The sequence below is a fragment of the Enhydra lutris genome, unplaced genomic scaffold (genome assembly GCF_002288905.1).
Source record: "Enhydra lutris kenyoni isolate GAN:26980312 unplaced genomic scaffold, ASM228890v2 scaffoldscaffold59, whole genome shotgun sequence".
NCBI lineage: Eukaryota > Metazoa > Chordata > Mammalia > Carnivora > Mustelidae > Enhydra > Enhydra lutris.
The window spans coordinates 12327721-12340042 of record NW_019154143.1 but is presented as its reverse complement, the minus strand read 5'-3'; the positions used below and the strand labels follow the sequence as shown (position 1 = coordinate 12340042).

Below are 12322 nucleotides of genomic sequence, written 5' to 3'. Positions count from 1 at the left end.
AGCTGGAGGGTGATGGGGAAGGGTTTACAGAAAGAAGGCCAAGACCATTGCGTTTGGCCAGGCCTTGGGATCCTGCCCTGTGGGGTGGAGAGGCCCGTGATTGTCTAGGACTGTGGTGTCTCCCACTCAGTTCCCGTTGTGGCTCATGCTGTCTCTGCTGTCACCCTCCATTCACTATCCAAACCCTTCTTTTTCTCCTCATATGATTCCTTCACACCCCTGAGACTTTTGTGGCTCTCAGAGCAAGGACATAGAGATGCCATTAGTACCCTTAGGCCCCCATATCTACCCCCAGGAGAAGGAGTAGTTGTTTCATGCCACAGGAGAAAGGAGAGAAAAACTGGAATACAAGTTCTAGTCAGGTAAAACTACTCCCCATTACCAGTATATATTTGAGCGGGTTTCTACTCCTGGCTGGATTTGCTGGGGAGCACTCAGGCTATTTTCTCCAGCACGAGGAACTGACATAGAGCAGGTGCTTGATGAAGAAGACCGTTGAGTGCCTAATCAGGCACCTATGTGGGGAGAAGTTCCTGCCTTAATGAAGCTTAAAATGTGGTAGGGCAATAGATTTAAGTGAGCAAACAAGCAAATATATAACATGTCAGAAGATAATCATGGCCAAAAAGAAAAATAAAGCCAGGTGTTCAGGGACAGCAAGTAAGGGTGATGCAGGTGGCTTTGCGGGGTAGGGGCAGGGGGTCGGATGCTGTCTTAGATAGGGGGCCATAAAAGACCCAATAAGGTGCCATTCATGCAGAAGCCTCAGGGAAGAAGAGGAAAGCAGCCCAGGGGATCTCTGGGGTAGAGCACTGGAAGAAGAGGAAGGAGTAAATGGGAAGTGCATAGGAAATGAATATGCTTGGGAATTTGTTTGCAATGAGTTTTCATCAGTTTCACGGAAGTAGCCGAGTGCTCTGGAGGTTGCAAAATGCAATACACTTTTGTCCCCACCTTCAGGCATTCAGGGGACGGTTAAAACATGCACTTTTGGAAGGGCCCCGTCAGTACTCTGCAATCAGGGCTCCGAGTCCCAGGGGGAGATGTCAAGAGAGCAGGGTACGGAGGGCTGGCACAGATGGTCCTCGGCGGCTTCACAGAAAACGTGGCCCAGGAGCCTGGATATGAAGGTTGACTAGGAATTCGGTGGTGCTGAGGAAGACAGTGTGCACCCCAAAATTGGACCTGGGGTGCTGATACGGTAAGTTTCAGAGCTTCCAAGTCCTGTTCATGCCTCGGGACAGAGACTGTGACACTGACCATCACCAGCCAGGCCCGGCGGGATCTAACCCCTGCCTACCTCTCCCTGTCCCTGTGCTTCAGCCACAGGCCTTCCATGAAAGGAAAGAAAACTTCCATGACTAATCAGGAAGACCGCCAAGGAGAAAGAAGGTTCCCGATGGTTCTATCAAGGCCCAAGGAAGAGTGTGCCTTGACTCTAAGAATTGGCCATTCCCATCCCTTGGCAGGGAGACCCTCTGAACAGAGGTGGATAACAAAGTGTGGCAGCTTGAGGTCACTGGTCACCAGGATCTGGGACCTCCGCTCTGACTCCGAGTCAGCTGACTGTGTATTGGCTCTCCCTGGGGAGAGGATAGAGGCCAGATCCACTCCTCATTATAGTAAATGTCTAGGCCTTTTTGTTTATCTGTCTTTTGTGAGCTCCATTAACCCTTTTCCAGCACATAAAAAAGGGCACGTGTCCCGTGCAGGCATGCCACTGGGGCTCCTGCCTTGAGTTCTGGTGAGGCAGGGGCACATTCTTCCCAGGGAGGGGGGCGTGGAGGTAGTTTCACATGTCAATCAGCCTGCTACCAGGCCCTCAGCTGGAAACAGAACCACAGGAGTTGCATTTTCAAGCAGATACTAGAAGACCTTTGGAGCTTCTTGAGTCTCACCCTTTGCACGATAGACATCCATGACAGATACTTTCCGCTGCATATTTCATGCACTTCAAGAGGCAAATAGCTCAAACTAGGACCGAAGCTTGATTGAGAGGCTGAGTGAAAATATACTTCCCTTGGCGTGAAATCCAGCTATTTCTCAGAGAGTTTTTATTTAAAAAAACCTAACTTTCACCAGCCTGAGAGCATGAACTGAACTAGTTATTGGCCTTCTCAAGGTTCTTTCCGGAACAAAGATGGAAGGTAGGCGTACAGGAGTCTCTTCAGTAAAATGCTGACCTCTGGTGGACATTTCTTGAACCGTTTTTTGGTTTGGTTTCGTTTGCTTTTTGGTTTGGGGTTGTTGTTGTTGTTGTTGTTGTTGTTTTTAAAACCCAATTGACTTGATGCAGCAGAAGTCCCAGAGGCAAAACATTCTTTTGAAAGCTGAATGTCCCTCTCTTTAGGCTTCATCAGGTTTGAGGATATGAACCCCAAAACACATACTTCACTATCTCTCCAAACTTTTCTGAGAGTTGGGTTTAATATCAAACATGCTAAGATTTTCTGCTATGATTAGGGATTTCATAATTTTATGAAGAGAAAACACAAAATTATTTGGTTTCCCTGAGATCTGCAGAAATTTTATGCCAATTTAACATCTACTATTAACATAATTTATGCCCCCAAAAATGAAGTTCAAAGTGTGTCTTAACCAGACTGAGAAAGTAGAAAACCTTCTCCTACCTTCAACTCAAATTGAAATATAGTCAAAATATACCGCTGACTTGGTAAAGAGCCTCTCCCTGAAGGTAAGGACCATCTCCCTCCTTTGCATTTCCAGATGCCGCCAGATGAGGCGCACTCTGAGGGAGCAGCTGGAAGGACTTGAATTCAGGAACCTTCTGGTCCAGGGGGTCTTGACCTGGACATGCCCAGACCACCCGCAAACCAGTCTCTGGGGGTGGGGTCAGTTTTTTTTTAAAGCTCCACAGGTGAGCTGAATGAGAACCACGGACCTAGCCTCACCCCCTCCTTTTGTAAAGTGAGAACACCTCGGCCCAGAGAGGAGAGGGTGCTTGGTAGAGGTCACCCAGCCAGTTAGCAGGGAAATTCTGACTAGACTGTGAAAGCCTTAAAGACTGGAGCCCTGTACTTTCAGTTTTGAAGTTTCAAATGAACTCTTCCCTGCTCCTGTGGTCTGACAGCACAGGCAGGCCTCCAAGAGACAGAAAAGGCCACAAGTCCTCTCCGAAGCTTGCCCATCTTCCCCCCCTGAGCTTTGTTCTCCCAGCCGAGCCTCCCACCTCCCAGTCACCTGACTGCCTCAAGCACAGATATGTCACTTTCACATGCTGCCCAGGCCAGCCTGTCCTGAGCCCTAGGCGGTTGATTTGTTCACAGCAGACTGTGACCTGTTAGCTCCAAAGCCCACCTGAGACCAAACTCAAATGTCTCCACAACCAATTGCTTTAAACATCACCCAAATAAGCAAATTTGTAGCCATTTACGGCCAGCCTGCTTTGCATACCCCCATGAAACTGCTCCTAACATCTGCGAGCTGGGGATAAGCCCCAGGCCATAAAGACCCCAAGCTGCCTCTGTGCTTCGGAGCTCTCTGACCCAGAAATTCCTCACTGTGCTGCTGAGTGACATCACCTAGACACATGATTCTGCCCCGCCCCCCCAAGTCCCCAACTCCTCCTAAAAGGCAACTTCCTACTGCTCAGGCTAGACTTCAGAGGGCAGAAGCGCACCTGTCAAGGCCCCGCCCAGTAAAGCCCGGGTGCGCTGCTGCCACCTTGTGGCCGTTTCTTTTTCTTTGATGTGCTCTAAAATCTGCAACCTGCAACGCCCAGGGTTTTTTCCTTTTTCTAGGCTTCTTTCTAAAACTTCCGTGGCCTAAGTTCCCTGTCTTCCCAAATTTTCTGACCCACGTAATACATGAGTTCCTACTGATATATCAATGGCCGATTCACTGCTTAATCTAATATTGATTGACCACCCTGGACATTCCAAGTGTTGCTTGAGGGACTTAGGATATGTCGTAGAACAAAACAGATCAAAATCCCTGAGTGAGCTGGTGATGTTCTAGAAGGGGCTTAAAGCTTTTCTTCTCTCTCTCTTTTTAAAGATTTTGTTTATTTATGAGAGAGAGGGACAAGCGGACTCCATGCTGATCGCCAAGCCCCACATGGGGCTTGATCTCAGGACCCTGAGATCATGACCTGAGCAGAAACCAAGAGTCAGACGCTTCACCGACTGAGCCACTCAGGCGCCCCTAAAGCTTTTCCTCTCTTAAAGAACCCTTGAAGCCAGAGTAAGGAGGTCTTAAGAGGGGAGTTTTGGGTATCATCAGTGAGCTAGCGGGAGGGATGTTGAGGACATGAGTTGGGTTTATAATCATGAGAGTCAGTTTAACAAATGTTCCTGAGTTCATACACCGCACGAGCACTGCACTTTGAAGGAGACCTTCTTAAACTTGAACTTGCACTGAATCACCTGGGGACCTGCTTCAGAGGAAGATACTAAGTTAGGAAGTCTGGCATGGGGCCTGGGGGTCTGCCTTTTACTCCCAAATGCTGCTGCTGCTGCTGCTGCTGCTGCTGCTGATACTGATCTCGGAACCACACCTGGAGCAGCGAGGCTTTGAAGCAGATTCCCTTGAGCCCTGACTCTTAGAAAACAAGTGACAGTAATACGACCACAGTCCTATGGCAAAGCTTCAGTAAGTCAGCCCCAGGCTATGGCTATCACCTGCATTTAGAGAGGAGGAAACAGAGCCTCCAAGACATTAACTCGCTTGTGTGGGAGTGCATGTTGCCAACAGGAGAGCCGGAACACTCGAGAGCCCGTGCGCTTGACTGTCCGCTCCCTCGCCTCTTACTTAGCTACGACCGGCTGCTTGATCCGATCACATGAAGAGTCCAAACCTCAAGTTTCCCTTCTGTCAGCAGAGGGTGGGATGGCAGTAGGGCCCCACAAGTGTTGTTGCTGTTGTTGCCATTAAGCCCTGAAGGGTTTTCTGCACTGAACGTCCCCCTTCGCAGGGACTAAAAATCTACCAGCGGCTGGGATCCTTCCCTGACGCACAGCACCGCTCCCATACTGGCTCATTTTATCCCACGTCATCCCCGGGGAGCAGGTGTGTGGCTTCTGCCATCTTCCACGGGAGTAAGAGACGGCTGACCCAAGGGTGGCCTTCTCTGAGGAGCTGAGATCTAGAGATAGTAAAGATTTTCTCCAATCGGTGGCCTTTTAACCCGTTGAACTTAGTTATTAGCAGTGAAATCTCCTCTTCTAGCCAAGTGGTGCGTGAAGTCCAGTTGGGGAAGCAGAGAGGAGCAGAGGGCTCGACCAGAGCCAGGTTCGAGACCTGCAGCCCTGCCTCATGGCCTAGCTTTGTTGAGTTCTGTTTCCCGAACCTTGGAGACAAGTGCCGGGAGCACTGTTTGCAAACCCTGTCTCAGTCAGCTCTCTCTAGGAACAAGGAGCAGCAGGCCTCAAGGACGGAAGCCACCCAGTCGGGCCCGACTCGAGGGCTCCAGAGACCAAGTCCAGAAGTCAGCAGAGCCCGGGAGGGAGGAGGGACCACACTGGCAGCTGGCCTGGCTGGTAGCCGAGCAAGGTCCGAGGACGATCTTAAGCTCCTACACCTCGAGGGGCCAAATTCAATAGTCTACCCAGTGATCTCATCATTTCCCAGTGCCCCCTTTCCCCACTCCCCAGAGGGGCAAGGCTTTTCTTTTTTTAGATTTCGAAATTGTGAAATATAGTATACACCCAGAAAACCGCCTAACCGCAGCCAAGAGATAGAGTGTCGTCTGGATCCTAAAAGCCTCTGGGTGCTTCCATCTGACCCTCTGTCTCCCAGGGGGTCACCCAGCTGCCCCACTTTCGGACACAGCCCATCCCTGCTTCTCTCTCTGTTTGCACCCCCCGTCTGCATACCCCTCCCTGCAATGGCTCAGTTTGTCCTGTTTTAGCTTTATGTCCGCAGGAGTGCTTAATGTGACTCCCATTGTGACTCCCACAGCCCGCGTCATGTGGTCAAGGTGCACCTCCCTGTGGCATGCAGCTGACTGCCGTCCACCGGCTTTCTGTGCTCTATATGAACATACATGATGTCTGTATTCATTCCTCGGTGATGGGTGTTTAGATTGTTTTCTGTTGGCGGCTATTGTGGACAGTGGTGCTACCCACCTTCCTGACAGGGAGATCCGCTCTCCCATATCCAGAGAGAGTGAGGCCCAAGGAGGAAAGGATTTTCAGAAGAGAGGCAGCCAGGCCTAGCCCCCAGGGTGAGAAAGGCCCCTTGGCTTCCTCGTTTCCCAAGCTCTCCACGCACCAAACATGGCGAGGCCAGAGACATAGCCAGCAAAGTAGGTAAGTTTTCAAGATTTTATTGTAAAACAGAGCTTCAGTCACAGGGAGTAGCAGACTTTTTACTCTGCACACATAACACACATTCAATGAGCATATGCCGAGGGCCAGGCCCGAAATCCACCCAGATCATGCTCCCCGCTCTCAGGAGCTCAGAGTCTGGGGCTCTGGGGTGGGAGACAGATGGAGGCACAACCGTCCTTGAACAAGTCTCAGAGTGTCCGAAGTGCTAAAATAGTCCAAGAACAATTCCTCCCTCCCAGGAGACCTGGCCCCAGGGGAGCCCAAGTTGTGCACCCTGGGAGCTGGGAGCTTCTGATGGGTGGGCTGGGAGAGGAAAAGTGGGGGGCCGCTGTACAAGGCCTGGAGTGGAGATGGTGCCGGGCCTGGGCAGTGGGGGCCAGACTTGAGGAATGTGACAGAGAAAAACTAGGGACCAGCATAACAAACTAATTTCTCATTTTTGCAGGTTAGGGTGTTACAAAAATAAGACCGGGAAACCAAAAGGGAGAGCTCCTTTCCCCCTCCCCTGCCCCCTTTCCAGAAAGGCCACAGTCTCTAAATAAAGGACTCTCCTTCAGAATGGATGCAGTTGGCTTAAAAGAAAAAGGAAATCCTTGTCTTCCATTGTGGCACAGACTCTGTGAGTTTTCCTCACAGAACAGCCTCAGTTTGCAAAACAAGGTTTGGGAGGCAGCGTGGGGCATGAGGGATCCGGGATACGGACAGGCGAAGGGCGAGGGAGGAGGACAAGGAGTCATCGCGGGCAGAGCGGAGGGCCAGCTGGCCGAGCAGCCTGGCTTCCGTCCGGAAGGCACAGGCCCGGCTGGAAGGCCTGGAGCAGGGCTGTGGCTTGAGCTGCATGTTAGAAAGACTACCATGGAGGCAGCATCGAGGTCACTTAGCTGAGGGGCTGGTGACAGTGTCCTGTCACGGGGGCTCTCAGCCATCCTTCCAAGGGCCCACCCCACCAAGGCTGCCCCTCCCAGCCCCCGCGATAGCCAGGAGGCCGTGGGCAGCGTGGAGAGGCGTCTCTGGAGTCATCAATGTGCTGGGCATGGAGGAAGTGTGGCCTGGGCCCACCACTAGTCCTTCTGGAAGTAGAACTTGGTGACCGTCATGGCCTCTTCAGGCGTGTTGGTGAAGCTGACGGGCCGGTCGGCCTCAAGTGCTGTGCAGAGGAACCAGCCGGGGCAGGCAGCGGACTCAAAGCGGGTGGTGGGGCCGCTGTCCGAGAGGATGAAGGTGAAACGCTTGTCTTGATCCTTGTTCTTACTCAGGTCGGTGATGTTAACTGCCTGGAGGCCAAGACAGGAGCAGTGAGGGCTGGGGAGCCCAGAGATCCCGTGCTGCCTCCCTCCCTCTGCCTACACTTGGCCCCTGGCTGGCCTAGAGAAGGAGCTGGAGAAACACTGACCAGGGACCCCTGCAGCTGGCCAAGTGTCCTGGGCCGTCTGGGACAACAGTGACAGAAAGAGGCTGTCCCACAGTCACGCCTTGACTTTGGGAAATCTGGCCGCTCTAGCCTTGGGCCAGGACGTTTGGTAAACACATGGCGTCTTCAGAAGAGGGCAGTGCACAAGGAGGCGGGAGTTCTCTCCTGGCCTGCGCCTCTGGCAAGAGGGCATGGAGACGGGGGGTGGGCAGAGGTCACCACAGCACATTCGGCACAGTACACACAACGTCCTCCTCATCCCCCCTCCACACAGAGTAGTCGCCCTCTGAAAGAATGCCCCTGTCCTGCGGTCAGGAGAAGGGATGGTGCCCCAGTTAGTTACAGCCACTCACACTGAGTAAAGATCCTGACCCACAAGCCCCTGAGGCAAAGCCATCTCTTCCCATTCACACTGCGGGGAGCAAGGAGCACAGGGCCCCAGATGGGATGCCAATGGGTGGGTTTGAGTAAATAAGGTTTAGAAGAGAAAGGTCTTGAAGCTTCGCTTCCTTGGAAGAGGGTGAGTCCAAGTGGGTCCGGGGCCCTCGGGCAGGAGAGTGGCACACAGAGAATAGGGCCTCCAAGGCAACTGTCCTTCCCAGTCCCTTCCCTTCTCGAGACTAGACTTAGCCCTACGCCTAGCTTCAGCCAATGGGATGTGAGCTGAACGATGTCAGCGAGGGTTTGATACACATTCGCACATGGAGGCTTGTCTTTGTGGAATAATCTGGCTTGGAAGCCAGCAGCCATGCTGTAAGGAGGCCCACGCTGACCTCGGTGCTCCGAGAGCATGTGGAACAGCAGCCTGGGGAGTGAGAAGCCATCATCACCCCCACCCCCAGCACAGCTCCCCGCTGATGCCACTGCGGGAGGGTCGGGAGCTACGCCAAGCGGAGCACACGGCCTGCTGCACCTGCCTCATCAACCCCAAGTCCCGAGAAAGAGCCTACTGCCATTGTTCCAGCTATGGGGTTTGGGGTGGTTGTTATCTGAGATGGGTCCTTACCTCCAGCTGGAGCCTGGTCTCATCACCAGACTTGACGCAGGACAGACACAGCTTCCCCCCATGGATCCCCAGGAACACGGTATGAGGCTCGATGGGCACCACATCTAACTTTTCTGGGGAAGAGCAGAAGGCAGAGTCAGGTTGCAGAGAGAGAAGGAGGCAGCCCAGACTCTCCCAGCAGATTTTTCTGTCTCCCCCCTGCCCACCCACCAACTAAAACCCGAAGGTCAGAAGGACAGGAAAGCCCCATCTTCCTGGTCTGCATTCAAACAGAAGATCAAACCAAGTAGTCTCTGAGTTACTCTTCAAGGACTGTGTCACCTAGATTCTGCTCTGTGTGGTTCCTGTCCTTCCTTCTCCCCAGGACACCTGTGCTCCAGGTCCCCAGGGGCGCAGGAAAATAGCACACTGGGACTTGGGGCTTGGTCTACAGGCACCTGGGTGACTTTGAACCTGCCTCTTGGCCTTGGTAGTCTCTGAGCCCACACAGCAGTGAAAATCTCAGCCTTCCTGTGCTTCGGCGTGTTCATCAGGAGAATTAACAGAAGGACAAGAAAGGCCAGTCTCATACTCTTTTAGGGTGAGGCAGGGAGCTGAGAACAAGGGGACGGGGCAGGGTGGGAGCCATCCCATTGTACCAAGTCAGCCAACAAGGACGTGAAAACATCCCAGGAAGGTCATGCTCAGAGACTCTCTCATGGTGCCATCATGCCGGCCTCATTTCCCTGAAGGAAAAACTGAGGGATGGAGTGGGAGAAGGCTGCCCAAGCTCATGGAGCTTGTTTAGAACAAGGACCGGAACATGGCTGATGTGGTGTCCGTGGATAAGGGACAGAACCCAGACTTAGATGTGGTGCGTTCGTTTTGGGTGGTAGTTAGGATCTGAACAACATAGGAACATGGAAGCCTTCATAGTCATGGAGGGAAAGGGAGCACCTTGCCTTCTGTGCCCTCTCCCTGCCAGCTGTGGCCCTGGGACACCGTGCCAGCAGGTGGGGGCTCCAGAACTAGATAACCGTCCTACCCTCTTGAGGCTGCCCTCGAGTGTGGCCAGGCCTTCCCCAGCTTCCAACTCAGCCACAAAGACCCAGCGGGAATTAGGACTTTGAACTGAAGATTTTGGGGAGCAAGCCACAGTCTCCAGGCCAACGTGACCCAGGACCCACACGGCATCCACTCTCCTGGCAACCACTCACCTTCCAATTTAGTATTTGGTCCTTGCAAGTACCCAGCGACCAGCTGGTTGTTCCTCAGGTAGAAGGTCTTCTGGTTAATATCCCAGATTCTGAAATGCAAAAGACCCCCGCTATGGTGAACAACCTCTGTATGCCCAGTCCTGTGCCCCCCACTCTTCCTGTGTCCCCCAGAGCTCACTGAACCTGCATTCAGCTTTCTGACACGGGTGTGGTGCTTTAGCCCAGCCCTGGCATGCAGGAGATGCTGGGGTCTACATGGACGAAGAGGAGGCCCAGCTGCCACCTCTGGAAAGCAGTGTACCCACGTTCTACCATGGTAGCCACCAGCCACATGTGGCTATCGAGCCCTTGGTGAAGGGCTGAGAGCCAGGCTTGCATAGCCCCAGCCTGAACATGGGCCCTCTGTGCCCTGCTGCACACCTGTGTGACCTTGGAACTGTGCCTCATCTCCTCACAAGTGAAGTGTGGCAACCAATGCCCGTAACATCGGGTGACTTTGGGGAGCTCATGAGCTCAGTGAGGGATGGCTGGACAAAATGTAAAGGTCTTTGCACATGTTGAGCATCGGACCTTTCCAGATTCTTCTGAGCTCCTGGATGAGTCTCCTACTAGAGACTTCGAGGTGCATCTCCTGGAGCCCCCAGTCAGTAGGAGGAGGCAGAGGCAAAGCCCATGAAGAAGTTCCCATGTCTAGAAATGCGCGCACACACACACACACACACACGCACGGAATCCCGAACTGTATCTCAAGCCAGGGAAACTCGATTCAAGGGTGAAGTCACCCTGGTGTGGCTTAGTCCCAGGATGTTACAGGACAGAGGGCCCATGGGGATAGAGCCATAGCCTGTCAATTTTACAATGTTGGTGACAGCTCACAAAACTCCTGGCCCAATTTTTTTAAATTGCAGTCATGCTCAGGGGCTCTTTGATCTTCACAACAACCCAGTAAGGCAGGCAGAGGGTTATCCTTAACCCCATGTCACAGACGGGGAAACTGAGGCCACAATGGAGCGGGGTCCTCCATCATGTCCACACGGACCCGAAAGGCTGGCCGGCAGTCCGGGCCTCCAGGCTGTGCACCGCCCATAGCGGGCCTCCCTCCGGCTGCCTTGCCCAGGCAAGAGCCTCAGCATGACTCCACGCCTGTCACTCACTGAGTTGCCAGAGTCTCCGGGACAATCAGCCAGGCCTCTGGCCAAGTTCTGCCCATCTGAGATATTCTGAGACACACTCCCTGAAGACCACGGATGTGGCTCCCCTTTCCTGAATAACGGACCTCCCTTTCCAGCCCAAACTCAGATCACAGTCACTGTGGAGGCCAGTGGCCCCACACGGCCGGTAGTGGCTCCATTTGCCTGTCTGTCCACCATGCCTTCTCAGGGGCGGCCTTACCTGAAGACTTGCATCCTGCAAGGTCTCTTCCCCGAGGGATGGCAGGCTGTCTCTGGATGGAACAGGAAAAGGAGGAAAGGGATCAGGTAACTGAGGGGATACCTGCAGGTGTCCATTCTGCGGCCACAGCAAGGCAACACGACACTGCCATTTCAGGCCCCGAGTTGCTGCTTATAAAGAAAATAGTCACTCACCCAAGCCGCTCTGTCCTACTCTGAGAAACGGAAATGCCCTCATATTTCCAAAATGAGAAACCCTTGTTGTTGTCACTTTCAACCATGCTGAGTGTCGCAACGGGGTGTCGTAACTGATTCCCTCCCCTTTTCCCCCATGCAATTTCCCCAAAATTAAGATTTCTATTTCCCCTTCACTGAGGTCCTGGGAAGAGTGCGATGAAAACTGACTCCCTCATTGGCCTGACAGGTATCCTGAGACTGTTTGTTGACCTTTTTAAAAATAGATTTAAGAAAAAAAATAGATTTAAGTAAAAAAATCCTCCTTTCTAACAAGCCAGGTGCTGGGGCCCTTCAGCACACAGAACAGTCTCATGACACTTTGTGTTCTTTGAAGGATGAACAGCCGTGCTGGACTCTGGACCAGGGACTAGCAAACATTCTGTAAAGGACCAGATAGTAAATATTGTAGGGTTTGTCTCTGACATGATTTCTCAGCTCAGCTATTGTTGCTTAAACAGTGATAGGTGATCTGTAAATGACAAGTCAGTTACCTTCTAACACAACTTAATCTACAAAAACAGGGCATTTCCATTTTTCAGAGTAGGACAGGGCAGCTTGAGTTTTTGTAAATGAAGTTGTTTTGGGCTGCATTTGGTTTGAAGTCCGCTGACCCCTGCCGTGGAGTCAGTTTCCTGAGAGGTGTTTCGACCTCAGCTCGCTCTCTGGGATCCATGTCTTTAAAGTATGGTCTTGGGAAAATGGGGTCAACTTAACCCTTGGACAGATGGATCCAGATTTCACCTCTGCCACTTGCCATTTGCTACCCATGTGACCTTGAACTTCTTGGGGCC

At 52.5% G+C, this 12322-nt stretch overlaps 1 protein-coding gene across 1 annotated transcript; it reads right to left on the bottom strand.

Annotated features, from left to right (window-relative positions):
- Nucleotides 1-6270: 6270 nt before the first annotated feature.
- On the bottom strand, nt 6271-11470 carry LOC111158455 (interleukin 1 receptor antagonist). Its single transcript, XM_022520475.1, has 4 exons — nt 11296-11470; nt 9904-9992; nt 8708-8820; nt 6271-7564 (listed from the first exon to the last, which is right to left on the bottom strand). The coding sequence occupies exons 1-4, from the start codon at nt 11409-11411 to the stop codon at nt 7352-7354; spliced, it is 531 nt and encodes a 176-aa protein (XP_022376183.1). The 5' UTR covers nt 11412-11470; the 3' UTR covers nt 6271-7351.
- Nucleotides 11471-12322: the final 852 nt, after the last annotated feature.